Source organism: Scylla paramamosain, chromosome 14 (assembly GCF_035594125.1).
Source record: "Scylla paramamosain isolate STU-SP2022 chromosome 14, ASM3559412v1, whole genome shotgun sequence".
Classification (NCBI taxonomy): Eukaryota; Metazoa; Arthropoda; class Malacostraca; order Decapoda; family Portunidae; genus Scylla; species Scylla paramamosain.
The window spans coordinates 19,780,047-19,799,922 of record NC_087164.1 but is presented as its reverse complement, the minus strand read 5'-3'; the positions used below and the strand labels follow the sequence as shown (position 1 = coordinate 19,799,922).

Here is a 19,876-nt window from a genome sequence, read left to right as displayed (position 1 = left end):
CCTTCCCTCCGTGAGAGTCAGAACAATCAGGACGAGGCCACTCTTACGCACACCGCCTCCTCCACGCCACGCTAAACATCCACATTAATATATATCATGGTTCATACTGCAATCAGAAACGACTAAGTCTTTACGTCAGAGTGAGTTAAGGAGTGGATCTGTTTACTGTGGATAGTATACCATTTCAAAGTGTATATTCCGATTAAAAACGTAAGATATTTGTATCTGTGTCAGGGTGAGGCAAGGAGTGAAATGTACCTTGGTTGATATAAGAGCATCGGTTAGCATCCGTAGTTTATGATAGTACATATTGTGATCAGAAGCACGGGAAAGCCATTTGTGTTTATGTCAGGGGTGAGGAAATGAATGAAGAGTAGCTGGTGATAAGTTTAAGAACCACGCTAAACATCTACTGTATTATATCAAAGTGTATATTGCGATTAGAAACGCAAAAAGGTAGTTGTGTTTATATCGGGGTTCGCCAAAGGGTGAAGTGACCCTGGTTTAAAATGAAAAATTAAGAAAATACCTAAGAAGTCATCAGGTCTACCACACGTGGCTGTTCTTGTGTAAAACATGGTTGCCTATTTCCACTATCTATAAGTCTATGCAATTAGGCTCGATATGTAATTGGTAATGTGATATAAAGCGACGAAATGGGTTAAATTGAAACGAAAGGAATAGAAAATAAAAAAAAGATATACAGAACAATTATTACCGTGACAGTGCAAAGATATTGATGCAAAATAAAGCAAAACTCGTATTATGTGTGACTAGCCTTCCTGCATTTTTCATGGTGTACTGCATAGCTCCACGTCGCTTTTTTTTTCTTTTTTTTTTTTCCCCTCCACAACACACAAAGAGCCATGATTCACTGTCAAACCTTGGTCGGGGTGCGTTTACTTCTACCCTTGTATTTCCTAACTCTGCCTACCTACCTACACACACACACACACACACACACACACACACACACACACACACACACACAAACAGGTCCGTATTTACAAACATTTCAATATCTTATCTCGATGTGTGCTTTGAACAGACTCTATTAAAATTCATTATGGTATTCAAGAGTGTTTCCATGATAGTAGCGGTAATTTAACAAGTATTCTCTACCGTCAATGAGGAAAAAAAGACTAATAAAAATCGGACTAATCATCTTTGTAACATTTGAAAATCGTCCACGTTTCAGCATCTTATCTCCACTGCATGTACTTTGAACAGACTCTGGCGAAAATCATTATGGTGTTCAAGGATGTTTTCACGATTTTAACAAGTATTCTGCATCTTAAATGAGGAAAAAAAAAAAAAACACTTATGCGAACCCGACAAATCGCCTCAGTAGTCTTTCAAAATCCACGTGAGAATCTAAAGAATTTGGGAATAAACAGGCCACTACCTCAGCTGACCTATTACGCATCCAAGACTCTCCAGTTCAGCGTCCGCCAACACAACAAAGAGTCTCACACAGAGGAATACCTTGCCAGCCTCTCATTACGACTGTGCACGCGGATCCACTCAACACGCACGCATCCACTTGCCTCAAACTTATCATATTATCTTCTCAAGAGAGTGAGAGTGCGAAAGGGTACGTATTTTCAGTGATTTTTTTTTTTTTGTGTGTGTGACGTAGTAGTAGTATTAGTTGCTATTGCTGCTGCTTTTGTAGTAGTAGTAGTAGTAGTAGTAGTAGTAGTAGTAGTAGTAGTAGTAGTAGTAGTAGTAGTAGTAGTAGTAGCAGAAGTAGTAGTAGAGAAGGAAAGGAAAGAAGAAAAGCAGAGAAGGAGAGAGGAAGAGGAAAAGCATTGTAGCAACAGCAACATCAAATCATCACTACTCTTGTCATTATTATTATTACATAACAATCAGTATCATAAATTATTACTGGTGCTATTCAACCAATCAAGAGACTGACAGAAGCCGTCCCGGACTTTTGCTTGCGCTCTGCAATATTTAAAAAGCTTCAAACATATTCATTATGCTGCCAATAATGGAGGAGACAATTTGATCAGTTAAGAAAAGTCAAGTTCATTCTTCTGAGATTAGATCATTACAATAAAAGCTGAGGCAACTTGTATGTGATGGCTGCAGCATTAATTTGACTCGGTTCCTGACATCTAATGCTTATCTGTGAATGTGTATGTGTGAATTTGATCAATAGATAACAACGACAATAATAATAACGTACATGTAAGAATACATTAATAACAATGACGAAATAATAACATAATGTAGAAATATAATCGATAAATAACAATAATAACAGCGTATATTGCTAGAAGTATAATCCATAAATAACAATGACAATAATAATCTCTCTCTCTCTCTCTCTCTCTCTCTCTCTCTCTCTCTCTCTCTCTCTCTCTCTCTCTCTCTCTCTCTCTCTCACACACACACACACATGCCATGCACCCCCCACCCACACACTATGTATCCTGGCCGCCGGACGGACAAAGGCAAGTTAAAGGCCACGGGGAGAGAACAAGGAGGTAGGCAGCGGGGCCGGCGAGGTAGTGAAAAAGATTCGCTCCACTGAACACAGGCTACTCTGAGCACACCGCCGCCGCTGCTGCCGCTCCTGCCTCTCCTCCGCCGCCGCTCAGTCCCCTTAAGCAGTTTGGTATGTAAATATATAACTAACTACCTACTTAATTGATATCAGCATAATACCAAGCTGTAATGGGACTTCAAATGAGATATATCGTTAGCACATTCACATACAAAATAGTAAGTTACACAAGGGAGATGTGACCGCTTCCGCTGAGGCACCGCGCGAACATCAAGTCTGTGAGGGAACGCCAGGTATGCCTCGCTCCTCACCTCACCGAATGCTCACCAGTATGTGCTATCAGAAAAATTTTAACCTGGTGTAAGCTTGAGTGATGAAATGCAATACTACAGAGGAAATGCCAGGAAACACCAGGTATGTTATGATCCTCACCTCATTGTGTGCGATAATGAAAAGTCTGTCCTGGTATAAGCCTGACTGATGAAAACGCAAAACTGTGTATCTAGAGTTCTTTTTACCTGAGGATTAACATTTTTCTTTTTTTTTTCTTTTCCTTTATTTTTTATGCATGCAAGCGTTTCTTATAAAAATGTTCCTTGAGTTTAATAAAGTTACCTACACAAAGTTAGGGGCATACTTTCCAAAGACACCATTGAAAGCGGAAGGAGATATGCGACTCATTAAAATATTTCAGTATCTACGGTTTGATTTATGTACGGTAAAATTCAAATGTAGCCGTCCATTAAGCAGGTGTCAGTGTCATTAGCAGCAAGAAGAATTTGACATGTTCTGTGGTACCGCGTGTTTTCAAGATTACATTCCCTCAACAATAGTATGACATGATGTTTTGTGGTGCTGTATGCATTGTTAGCTTAGAAATGTAGCATCTCGCATATCAAATCCTGTCAGGAGCTTAGGATTGCAGTATCAAGTCGGTAAGTCAATCTTTTTCCCTCATCTCATAGTCTACGAGGAATAATTTGTATATATTTCTATAAAGTGCTACAGTTTTCTACACGACAGGTTTCTCCCCCATCAAATAATGTTTGAAGCGTAGAATATCAAGAGTAGATAACCTTTTCCCTTCAGCTCAGTGCGAGGAATAATCATCGGTACAATTTTACACAAGACAGTCTCTCTCTCTCTCTCTCTCTCTCTCTCTCTCTCTCTCTCTCTCTCTCTCTCTCTCTCTCTCTCTCTCTCTCTCTCAAAGGAATGGGTTAGATAATATTGGCCTTAGGTTTCTGCTTCTCTCGTACAGAAATTGACTGCCGCCTGGAAATTCTAGTGCCCCCTCTGCTATCTACAGTCACACAAGTAAACAACCACAATTCATGTTACAGCCGCGCACCGCAGTGTTACCCCGTGTCATGTGATACGCGCCACATGTTTAATAGGATTTTTCTTTCTTTTCTCTTTGTCGAACAATATATAATCCTTCATCAGAGCTGCTCAAAAATACATCACCGAATATATATATTAAATTTTCACCTCCTCTTGTAATAAAGCGAACTAGCGTATATCATTTACTTTCATAATGTAGAATGTAGCAATACAGAGAATATTCTATTATGAAAGCATATTTTACTACCTTCGTATCAATAAAGGCAAATATTTTCATTTTCCTTTCATTATTAACTAAAAGAAAAGCGCATTTATAAGAGTGAGTTGTGTGATGCTGATTAATATGAGTGTATACAAGACAGAAGGCGACGTAAGGGTAGAGAACGAACAGAAAATAAGAGTTTGTATGTAGCTAGCTAATACAAAGCAAGTGTGTAAAAGACAGAGGAAGATGCAAGGGGAGCGAGTCTCATATAAAAGTGAGTTGGTAAGAAGCTCGTTAATATAAGGCGAGCGTGTACAGGACAATAGATGCAAGGGAAGAGAAACAACGGACTCCTACGTGAGACTCCATCCTTGACAACAGGGAAACGTCAAGGGAAAAGAAGTTTGTGCCGGACAAGTTAGTTCTGGGACGACTTTACAAATATCCTAGGTGAGCACGTGTACCTAACAAGGTGGGCAGCTGAGTGGCGACTTTACTTAGGTACAGTGTGTCCTCTGAGTGTGGCGTGGGTAGTCAATGCCATCACGAACAAAGGCCCCACGTCCTCTGTCCGTCCTGATAAGTCAACAAATACTAAGGACAATTGGTGTCTTTCGGGAACTAAATTCTTGACATAGTTTTCACTCGTAAAATCTTGGTGTTTCTTACGTTTCGGCGACTTGACTACGTTTGACGGGTTTTAATTGAAGCTTTCTTTTTTTTTTTTAAGGGGAAGGGGTTTCAAGAGTGTTTTCATGGGTCTTGATAAGTTTAATTATGATTCAATGTCATCAGTGGCAAAAATACCCATTGGAATTTGACTAATCATCCCTGTGGCCTTTGAAAACAGTCCTAATGAGACCCCAAAGCGTTCCGAACCACAGGTCTTAGAGCAAATATAAGGTTGTTGTAGTTTCTCTCTCTCTCTCTCTCTCTCTCTCTCTCTCTCTCTCTCTCTCTCTCTCTCTCTCTCTCATTTTCGCCTGAGTGCGCCTGTGGGGTATACGCTGCGGTCACTGTGTGGTCTGTTCTGGCTTTGTGTTGGCCAGATGTGGCGTACAGCCCGCAGTGGTGGTGGTGTGCCTGAGTACTGCACCAATAGCAGCGCACGGTCACAGCCTCCCCATTACACCTCCTGAGTTTACGTGGCCGAGCACACACCGCTATCATCAAGTGTGGGTCGTGGGAGACTCAATTAAGGCAGGTACTGGGCTGTGTTTTATGACCAAATGGTTGTGTGGCTGCTTCATCACTAAAATTGAACACAAGTCATTAAAACTTAACTTATGTGAGGTTTTGATGGCTGAAACAAAGAAATCACACATGTACACATACACACACATACAGGCTAGCAGGAAGTGGGTGTCTCCCGGTGGAAAAGCAGCAGCACCTGCCTGACGAGGGAGGACAAGGACAAACAGCCACAGAAACACAGAATAAGTGGTTACCTTACCCATGAGTTTCCCCAGGGCGGTCACGGGAAGGAGGGAGGGAGAGGGAGGGAAAGGTTGGCGAGGTGATCGGGGGAAGTGAGGGAGAGATGAAGGTGAAGGTGGGGGAGAAAAGAGGGGGTCGCCGCAAGGTTGTGGGTCCGTGGAGAGAGAGAGAGAGAGAGAGAGAGAGAGAGAGAGAGAGAGAGAGAGAGAGAGAGAGAGAGAGAGAGAGAGAGAGAGAGAGAGAGTAAACAATAGATATACACAGGCTGGCCAAAACTGAAGGAGAAAGACCGGAACAAAGACAGACACTCAGACACGGAAAGATAATGGGAGAAAACAAAAAAAACGTAGCGTGGGAGCGTTTACCATCACCTGGCCGCCGCTGATTACGTGCGGGAATACTACTGAGCCTTGTGTATACCTCCCCCCTTCCTCTCCCCTTCCCTCCTCTCCCTCCTCCTCCTGCTCCTGCTCCTCCTGCTGTTACTCACCATGCCTCACCACCTCACCCGCTTGTGTAACAGTTCCCTCAAGTTGTGTTGTCAAAAAACTCCAGTGAATTTCGTGTCTACAAATTGAATGGAAGGCTGTTTAATTTTCTAGTACTAATCGGAGAGAAATCAGTTTCATGTTCTAATACAAATCGAATATATACATCGTTAATTTTAAAGTATATACTGAATACATATGTATATATTTTTCTAGTGCAAGTCGAAGAAGATATTTGTGATTTTTTTATTTTTTATTACAAATCATTAAAAATCTGTTTCGTTTTCAAGTACAAATCGAATAGATATTTATTGCACTTTCTAGTATAAGTCGAATAGATAAATACTTCACTTTCAAGTAAAAACTGAATAAAAATGTTTCATGTCGACATACGATGCTAAGCTAACCGTTTCATTTTCCTCATAAGAATAAATTAACCCTTTCATTTCTCTTGCAAGGGATAAGTTAACCACATTTCTCTTGCAAAGGGAGAAGTTAATCATTTCATCATCTACAGACCTCAGACGAAATCAGATCCCGCAATACTACCTACAACTCTACAGCATTCCAATAGCAAGGTGCCCTAAACAGGTGGCAAAGTAGAGTTGCAGGCACGAAGTCTGTTAAGGTGAAGGTGATGATGGCGTCCGTACGTGTGGGTGAGTGGGTGGAGGTGCGCAAGGTGAGTGTGTAGCGAAGTGGAAAGAGGAGAAGAGGAGGTGCAGAGGTAAGGTGGAAGGTTGAATAAGGCAGAGTGAAAATAAGGAATAGTATGATGAAAAGGAAAAATAAGAAGGATGATGAGTTTGGTAGTGATGGTGATTGGGGCTGGTGATGATAATAAGGACGAGGAGGAGGATGACGAAGATGATGAAGATGACGAAGACGAAGGATCAGAAGCTATATAAATCTGAACCTAACTGAATTTTATTAAAGATATTAGTATTTGCAAAAACTTGAGAACCGTCATGTCATCGTATCTCGACTTCTTTTAACGGACTGTACTTGACTTTATTATTCAAAGTCTAACTAAAAAGAAAAAAAAACGATATATATATATATATATATATATATATATATATATATATATATATATATATATATATATATATATATATATATATATATATATATATATATATATATGGACCTACAAAAAAAACAAGACAAAATGTTATATATCTTCTTGTTCTTTATCAGTAAACCATATTTTTCTATTTATTATTATCAATACGCCGAGAACTATGGGTGGCGGAGTGACGGGCACCTTGAAAAGCGTGCACTGGACAGGTGAAGACCTCGTCAGGTAGGTACTTTCGTCACCTTCATCCAACATTTCTAAGAGGCGGAGCACGCAAAGGTCATGAGCAAAGGTTCGGCGGGTCCGTGCATGAATACAAACACTTGAGCACGTAAGTAAGGTGACAGAAATACAGCGTTCATAAAGCTGTTCTTCTTATGAGTATTACATTCATATATATGCACGAATGGTATGGATTCACTTTAGGCGGCAAATTTTCCGAGGTAAGTGAAAAAAAAAAAAAACACGCACGTACGCATACACATACCAAGACCTCTAATATAACGCTCACGTGTGTCGTAACGCAAGAAACATTAGGAAAAGAAGAAATACGAAAGATAAAGGAAGAATATGAGACAGAAATGGAAGAAGGAAGAAATGAAGGAGGGAGTAAGAAGTAGAACGAATAAATGAGAGGAAGAATATAAACATGGTAGTGGGTATGATTTCAATAAGGTATCACGTGTACTGTTCCAACTTTAGTTCACCCTTTTCCACTTGGTATCCCGCGTGACCCCAGCGTGAGGCAGCGAGTGAGCGGACAAGGGGTGTCGTGCCGCCGCTCCGTCACGCCACACAGATAACGAGGCGGTCCCAGACGGCGGCGTGGTGTGATGCGGTGTGTGGTGGTGGTCAACATGCCTTCCACGCACACACAGGCACGCCACACCAGCCATCAATTGGAACCTCCACTCAGTACTGGTCCGACACACTTCAAAATCAATACTTCCAATACTCATATTCATCCAGTACCTTCCGTCTCCATCGGTCATGCTACCGTATATATTACAACCTGCCTTCAAACACCTCCTTGACTCCACCCTTGCACCTTTTTGCACTGTGCTTTCGCTAGAACAAGTTTTGGACATATTTGTAACCGAGTGAATAATATTCTACCATAAATTTGCAAGCGTACCTGCTGAGTCGTTTACCAATGAGTCAGCAACACATTTTTGCCATTGCTAAGAACGCACATCGCAGTACTGGAATGCCAAACTTTCGGGATCAATATAGCGTGCCTGCGACGACGAGGCGAGACGAGCCTCGGTGGAGGGTGCATTGCTCCCCGTGCGTGACGCCGCTACCGCTGCTGCTGCTGCTGCTGCTGCTGCCAGCCGCCGCCGCCGCCGCCGCAGCCGCTATCTTCGCCGCCGCCGCCACCACTACTATTGTCTCTAAATTACGCTAAATGTCCAGTTTCAGAGTAATGAGACTCATGAGATGAATACTACAGCATTTAAGGTGGTTTCACACGTCAGAATTTCATGACAAGTGTTATGAGCTCAAAGCCTTTCTTCTGCTTTAACATACGAGAAAATGCATTCTGAATGCCAAGAGCTTTACAGGGATCCTTAATGGCATAATAATTGTCACCTTAAAGTGTTGTAATGCAGCCACTTGTCAAGACAACTCAAATAATTCCGGTGTAATGTGTGCTATTCGCTGATGGAAGCGGCGGCCAGCAGGCAGCAGTGAGGCCAGCGGGAGGCAAGAGGCAGGGTGCGAGGTGCACTTCATGCATGGCCTGTCTCGGCCCACCCTTGTCTCGTTAAGACAAAACCCAGCCAGGGAGAAGACGGCGAGAAGCGAAGGGAGGACAGGGCGTGGGCTCCCTCTGAGGCCTGAGTGACGCTATACAGGAATAACGCTTCTCTGAGGCTGCTGTACGAGGCCTTCCCTCTTGCTGGTGGCGCACTGGAAGCCAACACTTGCGAGACACATGGCCTGCTCCGTCCAAGCCTTCTGGCCAGTGAATGAAGACAAAAAAAAATATTAACAAATTTGGCATTGCCTTACACTGGTCAGGCGGCTGCCCACTTGCCAATATACTCACCGCAGCTCCACAATTATAAATACCGGCTTATTCAAATCCTCACCCCTAAACAATTAAGTAATATTGTACATTCACGTTAGATACATAGCGACAAGGGCCGGGCAGAGGGGAAGGCGACTAAAGCGTGCGGTGGTGGTAGGTCACCTCCCAAAGCCGACGCCGCGCCAATCGCCGCGTGCCCTTGGACTTCACACAGCGGGAAAATGTTCTACATTCACCCCCCTCGTGTGTCACTGACACAGGAAAAATCTATAACTGACTGCATATTCTGGCGATTTTATGCTCTAGTTCTGACCGTTGTTGCTCCCACATGTGTACACAGGAGCCAGGGCCGACAGGATGACCTTTACAGTAAAATCTTACTCATGAAGCTGCCAGTAGGACTGGCCTCACTTCTCCTCACCTGTGCCTGACCTGGACTATATGTATACAGGTCTGACGGCAACGGCTCCAATGCCTTCTTTCATGGTGTCTCCGGGATCTCTCTCTCTCTCTCTCTCTCTCTCTCTCTCTCTCTCTCTCTCTCTCTCTCTCTCTCTCTCTCTCTCTCTCTCTCTCTCTATCCATGTCCACACGGGGACCTCTGACCATTCATTCATGACCAATAAAAAGGAAAAAACCTGACCCTTCATTCAGGTTCGCCCAGCCCACGCAGGGACTGCTTTGTGGCGCCACAAGCCACCGGTTCCTGTTGTCTTCTCACCATTACACCAGACAATGAGGGAAACTTTACGCCCAAAAAACATAAGAATGCATCAAAATTAAAGAGTGTGCAAAGTTGTAAAAAGTATAAGAATGCGACAAGAATGAATACATGCATCGGTAAGCCGCGGTGAGACTTTCTAGACGCAGCTTGCAACACACCGGGGCGACCGTGTCACATCAACAGCCAATATATGATGCAGGTATTTGCTAACTGTGGAAATATCAATACTGCCCATGCCCCCTCGAATACAGAGTAACCAGTAATTACACAACAGCTATTGTTCATATAACGTCACCGCACACCCGTATCCTCATCAGAGCTGGGTCCCTTCCACAATATTATTCACTCACTGTCCTGTATTTTAAAACCCTTTGTTCCCTCACATGGACTCAATTCAAAGGCTACAGATATTAGTAAGGTTCTCATGGATGTTTTCCCACACTAATGACGCAGAATTCTCGTTAAACTATCACAATATGAAAATAATCTTGAAAACAATAACTTCCACTAGTCATTGACAACTATTCACTCATTCTCTTGTAATTTAAAACACTTTCCTCTTATATAAACTAATTTCAAAGGCTAGTGAGGTCCACATAGGTGTTTTGTCCCACTGACTGTGTATAATTCTTGTTAAAACTATCACAGTATGAAAACACCCTCGAAAAATTAATTAACTTTCACTACAGCCTGTTGAAAGTAGTCGGGATAAAGCGCCAACTCTTTTAAGAACGCAGGGCATTGTCCCCTGGGGGGTCACGTGCTACCTCTTGAGGAGATTGAACGGTGAGTAAAGGGAAACCCCCACAGGAAGTCTTCTTTTGTCCACCAGTACCATGTCAGTACGCTACTCGCTTGGTCTCGAACTTCTGGGGACCTCAAGACGATCACGTAGGAAATGTCACTTTGGTCTTGTTTTGGGACTGTTGTGGAGGTTACTGGATTTTTCAAGAGTTTTTTCATTGTTGCTGTGATAGTTTAGCGAAAATTCTGCACCATTAGTGAAGCAAAACACCATGAGAACGCGATTAATCTTTGTATCCTTTGAAATTAGTCTATATGAGAGAACAAAGTGTTTTAAATTATTTGAGAAATCGTACCTTCAGTGGGTCTTTCAGTCCAGTTTTGCTACCCTTGGCCAGACTTAAAATCATCACCAGTCAACTAAATATTTCGTTCAGGGACTGTAGTAGGAGTAGGCACGGTAGCCAGCCTCTACTTGACGTGGAAGGCCAGAGAATGAATACGTGAATAACAAAGACGGACAAACAAAGCTACGGGAGAAGTGAAGCAATGTCAAACAGCATGTATTACTTCCTCCATTCCTTTGTTCCGCCCCTGAGAGGTAATACCAATGACCCCGACAGCGGAGAGAAAGAAACAACACCCAGACCACATACTAACACGGGGAGGACGCCGGACCAGCCCAGCCAGGGACACACGCACCGGAAGGAAAGGTGACAGCATGGCGGTAAAGAATGTACAGCTGTCTGAGTGGTGTCATATACTACGCGATATTTCAGACAAGCAGTATCAGACAGCTCTCTCCACCTGTCACATCCCTTAAAACACTTAAATTGTGATATACAACAATTCGCAACATTAAAAGCGCTGTACAGAATATTTACAAGCATCTACAAGAGAGAAATGCGATGAAAAGAGTGTTTTTTTTTTTTTTTCTAGCTAGCATACTGTTTAGACGAGGTTATGGAACAAAACTGAAATGTTTCAGTTTCAGTCTGTGATTAACGAGCGGCGTGTCGAACACCAATAAAAGGGATAACTCTTCTAAATCTTTACCAAACTCAATTTAAAGCAGTTTATACGCCATATATAAATTTTACCGAGCTTTTTGACATGAAGGAAAGACTATACGTAGACACACACACACACACACACACACACACAGACAGAATCACTACTGTAGCTAACCTGTTTAGTGAGTGCACAGTTAAAGGTGACCCGATGTGTACAAGCCGCGTGTTGCAGTGGCCGTAATTGCTGTTAATAGCCCGGCTGAGTATTTAGTTACGCCAGGAACCGATAGGACGGGATGGAGTCATTACCAAGGTAACCAACTAATCGAGAGTTTAATTATGAAGGCTGGAGTTTGGGATGCAGTTACCGGTGAGTGGTGTGTGATGCGTTACTTGTGTGGAGAGAGAGAGAGAGAGAGAGAGAGAGAGAGAGAGAGAGAGAGAGAGAGAGAGAGAGAGAGAGAGAGAGAGAGAGAGAGAGAGAGAGAGAGCCGGAAACTACTTACAGCTCACACAGTTGACCTTCGCCACACACAACCACCACCATCACCACTACCATTACTACGACCATTACTACTACTATCACCACTACTGCTACCACCACCAACACTATCAACACCACTACCACCACCACCACTACTACTACTACTACTAACGCCACTCTCACCACCACCACTTCAATCATCATATCTATCAGCATTTCACTACTTTCCGTCGGCGTCTGTCTGTCTGTCTGTCTGCCACTTTATTCTTGCTGTCTGTCTGTCTACATAGCGTTGTTAGATAAGATTTGCGTCTCTGGAGTGTGCTGACGTACGTATGTGTGTGTGTGTGTGTGTGTGTGTGTGTGTGTGTGTGTTTAAAATATTCTCATCACGAACCTGAAATTTTTCTTTTCCTATCACACAAACCTACAAATCACCATTATTCTAAGGCCACACACACACACACACACACACACACACACACACACACACACATACCAAAAACATCTTCCTCTATGCTCTCCTCACTTCCCAACCTCTGCTTTCCTTTCCACCACTCAAACAATACACAACAAAAGCACACCGAGTCTTTATAAGCTCAAAACCGAGCATTAAATGTGTGAAAGCTTGAGTCACGTACAGGAGGAAGAGGAGGAGGGGGACGGAAGAGGAAGGGGAAAATGGAAGTGGAAGGTTGGGGGGAGGGGGAGGGTACAAGACATGAGAAGAAAACAGAGGGAAAGTGCAAGGAAGGAAAAGTGAAGGACTGCAGATGTGGGGAAAGAAAAGATGAGAAAAGTGGAATGAACGGTTGGAGGAGGAGGAGGAGGAGGAGGAGGAGGAGGAGGGGGCGAGGGAGGAGGAGGAGGAGGAGGGAGAGCAGATGTAGAAATAAAAGAACGGCTGGAGAGGTCAGGAAGCGAAGCCGATGGGAGAGGAAAGACTGAAAGAATAAAAGGGCAGGAAATGTAAAAAAAAAAAAAAAAAGAAAGAAAGATGATAATGCAGTATTTAAATGAGAAAGCATGAGAAAGAAAACTAAGCAATTAAAGAAAACGTAAGTAAGGATGGGCACTGTAAAATAACAATACACTGAAGAGAAGGAAGAGAAGAGGATGCAAGAGTGGAGAAAGACTAAGCAAAAACGAAAGAAGGACGAGTGAGAGCAAAGAAAAGGAAGAAGGGAAGGAGTGAGAACGATAGAATAAATAAAATATGGTAAAGAAGGGAGAGAGAGAGAGAAAGAAAGGAAGAAAAAACAAACGAACGAAAGAAGGACGAATAAGGAAGAAAACGAAGAAAGATGAAAACAGGAAATAAGAATGAGGACGATAGAATAACAAAATATGGTAGAGAAAATAGAGAGAGAGAGAAAAGAAGAAAAAAGAATGAACAGAAACGAGAGAAGGACGAATGAGAAGGAAGACGAAAGAAGGAAAGGGAAGAAGGGAAGCAGGGATGGGCACGATGAAGGATACGAGAGATGTGGGGGAGGAGGAGGAGGAGGAGGAGCAGGAGGATATAAGTGCACAAAGGGGGTGGGGGGGCTGCTGTATGGACATCCGGTCAATCAGAGGCAACACTTCCGGATGCGAGAGTGACGATACCTCTCACACAGACGCTGCTCACTGGTGTCCAATGTCTCTCTCTCTCTCTCTCTCTCTCTCTCTCTCTCTCTCTCTCTCTCTCTCTCTCTCTCTCTCTCTCTCTCTCTCGTTCGTATTTACTGTTTTAAGCAGATAGGACATCCTCCCTCTCCCAACACACTATCCCTTCAACAAACACACACTCCTTCCCACATCTCCCTCTCCTCTCCTCTCCCCATCCCAGCCCAGCCCTCAGTTCACCCAGTCACTCACACCAACCCGTGCCATCACTTCGCCCTAACTCATACTAAGGTCACACTGGTCGTATATATCACTAGGATGGGTCCTTCTGGATGGCCCGGCACCGTGACTTCTACCTCACTCATCCGCGGTGGTCACAAGGCACATCAAAGCAAAACAGCGGCATCTCAGACATTGGATACTCATATTTTGAATCTCTCTGTGCCATCGTAACTATTTATTTGAAGTAGCCCATATTTTCAATCGTTTTGTGTTCCCAGAATGATTCTTCTTTTCAAATTGTTCATATTTTTAATCACTTTGGGCTTTCGTAAGACTTTTTTTATGATTTACTTCAAGTATCTCGCATTCTTAATCGTTATTTGTTCTCGTTATGAAGTTTTATTACAAGCAGCTCATTTTTTTTTTCTTATTGGTCTCTCAGATGAATTATTTTGAAGTACATAATCTTTTAATCGCTTTGTACTCTCAGAAGAAATAAGAGAAGCACACGAAGCACAAGCAGAACAACAACAACAACAACAACAACAAAAAACCCCAGTTCTGCCGCGAATCTGAGCGTTACCTAGGAGGATCAAGGCAACCGTGGCCAGCTAAAGATCCCTGACATGGTTCCCTTCCGCTTGGCCTCGTCGTAACCTCCAGGAGTTATTATGCGGCTCTCCCCACGAGCAAACCGACGTGAGAGAGAGAGAGAGAGAGAGAGAGAGAGAGAGAGAGAGAGAGAGAGAGAGAGAGAGAGAGAGAGAGAGAGAGAGAGAGAGAGAGAGAGGGGTGCGTGGGACAGAGGGCAGAGTTCAGTGCATATACGAGTATACGAAGACAATTTCTTCCGTGGGTTGTCCTAGCTTCAAAAATATATTGTTTCGTGTGTGACAGTTCAGGGAGTAAGAAATATTGAAAGATGCGATATGCTTACATGAAACTTGTGAGGAGGGAGCGCCAGGAGGAAAATACACAGTAGTAGTAGTAGTAGTAGTAGTAGTAGTAGTAGTAGTAGTAGTAGTAGTAGTAGTAGTAGTAGTAGTTGTTGTTGTTGTTGTTGTTGTGGAGGAAGAAACCTTATCAGAAATTAGTAAAATATGATGATAATGATAATAATAATACATGAAAGATAACGACTTCGACTTGGACAACGACAAGAAGACCATGGAGATGCCGAGACGACGACAACGACGACAACATGAGAAAAAAAATGAAAACTAGGAAATTCGATAAAAGTGAAAAGAAAACAAAGATGATAACAAAGATGATAACAAAGATGACGACGACGACGACGACGACGATGATGATGATGATGATGATGATGATGATGATGATGATGATGACGACGAAGCTGACGATGAAATAAGGTAAGAACTATGAATGAGCAACAGACACGGAACGGACCAGACAGATTTTACGACGAGACGAAGTGATCTGCTTTAGGTTATTCAATTATTCCGCAAGTCTTCACGGCTGGTATAGGAGTAACACCGGAGGCGGAGGAAGAGGAGGAGGAAGAGGAGGAGGAGGAGGAATCGAGACAGGTGATCCCTTCTAGCGCCGGATGTTGTCTTCCGCCGGTGTCTACTCTGGCCAAACTCGTAACACCCACTTCCCGCATCTCTCTCTCTCTCTCTCTCTCTCTCTCTCTCTCTCTCTCTCTCTCTCTGGCTAGTCATCTCTGCTCCACTCACTTTTCCCGCTGATCACAAGGCTACGTGACGGGCAAGTAACTTCCATAACCTATCATTTGGCGGCCACGACTCGACGTATTTTGTGGCCGTGACTCACGTAACCACTGCTGTTCACGTCGCTTCTGTAACTATAGGTGCTCGCAGGCCCTCTTTGTGTGTGTGTGTGTGTGTGTGTGTGTGTGTGGGAGGACGGGGAATGTGGGAGGTAAGCGGGTGGAGGAAAGTAAGATTTAAGTATAGGTAATCATAGCAGAGCAGGTCTATAAATCAAGGTAAGAAAATTGATGAAAAGAAGCAGGAGTTTTATTACAATACGATACAAGATACTTCGAAAGATTAAAGATACGAGTTTCCTTCTTTCATTTTGATCTTGGACTAACCTTGCTGGCATACGAGTCACGATGAACGAAAATTAATCACCATCCAGTATTCTTTTTTTTGTTTTCCTTCGGGTATCTCTTTCTCTCTTAATATTTACAAGCCTGTATCGCGAAACGTTTCGTTATCATATCTGCGTTTATTCAAAAGTCACAGAGATGATTAGTCAGATTCTCATGGGCGTTTTCTCCATTCATGATGTAGTCTTTGTTAAACTATCACTGAACACCCCGATAACTTCCACTGAATGCCCCGATAACTTCCACCAGAGCCTGTTAAGTGTTGTCGAGGTAAGAAGTTAGAATAAGGGTATCAGACAGACGATAAAATGATAAAGGCAACACCAACACCACCACCACCACCACTAACAACAACAACAGTACGAAGCTTACAAACAAAGGCATACATACGCACAAGGCTGGCCTATAAAAGTGTACTTTCTTCACCGCCTTCGTCACGAACTTGCAGTTGGCCATATTCCTTCCCCCTCCCTCCCTCTTTCTCTGTGTGTGTGTGTGTGTGTGTGTGTGTGTGTGTGTGTTCATCCACTGATAAACGCAAAAGGTTCAAGGACTGAGTAAGGACTGGGTAAGAATGGATGTGGTAGGAGGGTGGAGATGCAATTTTCACTGATGGTGCTACATGGTGTGAGGGAGAAAGAGGTAGTGAAGACAGTTAGGCAGCATATACCTACCGTGCCTCGTTCCCCTCATCCCAGCCGGTCAAGGACGATCGTACTCTTGAAGTCCCTTTCCCTCCTCCCACTCTTCACTCACTCCCATCACAGCACAAGGGAAAACAATTACTCAAAGTAAATCCCAGCTTGTATCTTAATATTTCGTTACAGTCATTGCCATCACTTATTATCGTTATTATCTATATCCAGAAGAGGAATTGATGTCCTGTATAATTATACGTAATTAATATTTAATGTGGTAGAAACAAATATAACAAAACAGAAATGAAGACAAGATCACCATTTATTAAATCCGAGGAAAGATGTATGGATGCGAGCAAAGATTGAATTTATACAATGACAATCTATTCCATTAGAGTCCCTCCCTTGGTATTAACGTTTTTTTTTTTTTTTTCAGTCCATCCTGTATACACAAGAACACACTCGCAGCACAAATTTAATCATCATTACTGGCTGGAGTACGATTACTCTGGCGTTAGATGTGCACTGAGTAACGGTATTCACGTCAGCGCACGCTTCTTATGGCTAAAGTATCGAAAATCTATACTGGTTAAGCAAGTCACGGCATCCATCGCACGCTGCCTGGTGGCTTACATTATGAGGTTAACTGGCCTATTGTCGGGATGTTTGTTTATTACTGAAGACACAGTACTGCCCAATCCGTTATCTCCATCACTGCAAGGCTGACCGTGTTGCAACATTACACTGAAATTATGTTATGAACAAGAACGCTATATAAAAACCAGAATTCCTGCAGAAGGTCGACTCGCCTGTTCGTACGTGGTCGTCCCTGCCAGCCTGCCTGCCTCCATCCCTCCTCTCCAGTTCACGCCGATGCTCAACAAAAATCACATGTCTGCCCGTTCTCCTTTATGTCGCGGCGGATAATCATTTTAACAATAACACTACATCTTCTAGAAGCAATCTAAATTTAGGAAACAAAGGACAGACGTGCAACAAGGCACAATATTACATGAAAAAACATATACCACTACAACATTACAATCGAATGTTCTTGCATGAGGAGCACTCACGAACAAATGCACCGTTGCACTACACTAGACAGTGCAGACAGCGGCAGTGGCCGAGTGAGGGCAAGGAGACAGGGAGGTTGGGAGGCAGGTCCGCCGCTCATCTCATGCCGCCGCCTGCCAGGCATCCTCCCGCCCTGACTAGCTGCTGCTGCTGCTGCTGCTGCTGCTGCTAATGCTCACTGCCGACATCCTTACCATCATCAACTTGGCTTGTAATAGCTCTCTTCACGCTTTATCTTTAAGGACATGCCTCTGTGTATGTGTGTGTGTGTGTGTGTGTGTGTGTGTGTGTGTGTGTGTGTGTGTGTGTGTGTGATAATAGAAAAAAAAAAAAAGAGAAGAGGAAGGAAAATTAGTGATAAATGCAGCATGAATATATTCAACGATTAACTTATTCTGAACATGAAACCATTTGGTGTGTGTGTGTGTGTGTGTGTGTGTGTGTCAATCGTGCAAACAAAAATACGGTTTTGTGCTTAAAGTTTACACTATTCAAAGTACACAAAGTCGTGTAATCATTACCTTTTAATGGACAATCTGAGGCTTTGAAGTTAGGACATCAAACGCTCAACAGTAACAAAGAGTAACAAACAGCTGCTGACAGATAACAGAGACTACCCTAAGTTGTCAACACGCTTCCTTCGGTCCCCAGTGTGTGTGTGTGTGTGCGTGTGTGTAAGGCTCGATTTACGTACAAACTACTCGGGGCTGGGATTGCAAAAAGACACGTCCACTCAACCCGGCAAAGCTATCACCCTGACCTTTCAATCATCACAACCACCAGTCAGCCGACTCACTAGGGTACTTGTCGTCCTTTCCTGCAGTTTATCCATTGTTTCTATTGTTATTGGCATGGTAAAACACACACACACACACACACACTGACGTTAAAGAACAACGCTAGTGGCACAAGGGAAACATTTCAGAGTATTGGCTAAAATCGGTAAAGAAATACGGAGGATATTAGTTTTAGAGCCAACAATCGTCTTTCCGGAAAAAAATAATTAATATATATATATATATATATATATATATATATATATATATATATATATATATATATATATATATATATATATATATATATATATATATTCCCTACGCAAGAACTGTCTCAGGCAACCTAATATCAGATGCAAACTAGAACGGAGTAAAAATAAAACCAGACACATGGAAACGTTAACCTGGACGTCTAACAATTCGACTGCCACGATTGTTGCCAATCAAGTAGAGTAAGCAGCTTCTACAAACTCACTTATCCTGAACACAAGGGTATCACAGATATCGTTAACTGAGAATCTGAAAATATTTTAATATGCTCTCATAAAGGAATAAACAGTTATATACGCAGTGAACGCTAAGGACACACGGAGAATGGCTCCAATCTGACGTACAGGAAGTTTATCCACAAGTAACGCCTAGACTGTCGCTTTAACGGGAGTTGAACCAAATACTGCCCTTATTTACATTCCTGCCTTCGTTTGCACTGCGATAAGAGAGAAAGTGCACTACTCATTATGATTTCTGGTTTCCTTTTATTCCTCTTATCTGCGTCGATATTGGTGATTATAAAGACTGGATGGTGTCTGATGCTTAACACCTCTTAAGAACAACCCGCCAATGCCTCGCTTTTGCAACACTCATCGGTCCCTCGGTGATTCCCGTCCAGATCTTGCCCCGGTGATGCCTGTTGGTTTTCGCCCAACGAGACACCACTGCTCACTATCACCACCGACCTCTCACCGCTCAATATTCTGCTCTTCACTTACCTTGCCTGCTGCTCTTCCTAGTCGAACTATTCCTAATTTCAAGCCGCTCACAGGCTGCGAAGGTGGTGGAGTTGCTGCCACAATCTTCATGGTGTTAAGAAGTCCTTTAATCCACGATTAAAACACTAGGAGTCTCAATGCAGACGCTCCCCTCCTCCCAACACCCGCCCAGCAAAACAACTGTAAAGGTTTGGCCACCACAGTCACCGCCGGGCCGCGTGTGTCGACCATGACGTCACAGCCATCTGCGTCATGGCTGCCAACCTCATGCACACCCCTGTGGATCCTCCGGTGTTCTTATTTTGTCTCCTGGAAATGTGAATGCCGTGTGACTGAAGGGACTATTAGATATGTTAAAAATGTAATCATAGTGACATCTGTATGTCAACTCATTTCTCTCT

The 19,876-nt window shown here is 43.0% G+C and overlaps 1 protein-coding gene across 1 annotated transcript in view; it reads right to left on the bottom strand.

Moving 5' to 3' along the window:
• Positions 1 to 19,663, bottom strand: part of LOC135106992 (zinc finger MYND domain-containing protein 19-like) — a 62,371-nt gene extending 42,708 nt beyond the window's left edge. The window contains exon 1 of the mRNA XM_064016499.1: positions 19,476 to 19,663. Within this exon, the coding sequence (XP_063872569.1) occupies positions 19,476 to 19,565 (90 nt within the window). The 5' untranslated portion in view covers positions 19,566 to 19,663. The remainder of the gene's footprint in view (positions 1 to 19,475) is intronic.
• Between the last annotated feature and the right edge of the window lie 213 nt (positions 19,664 to 19,876).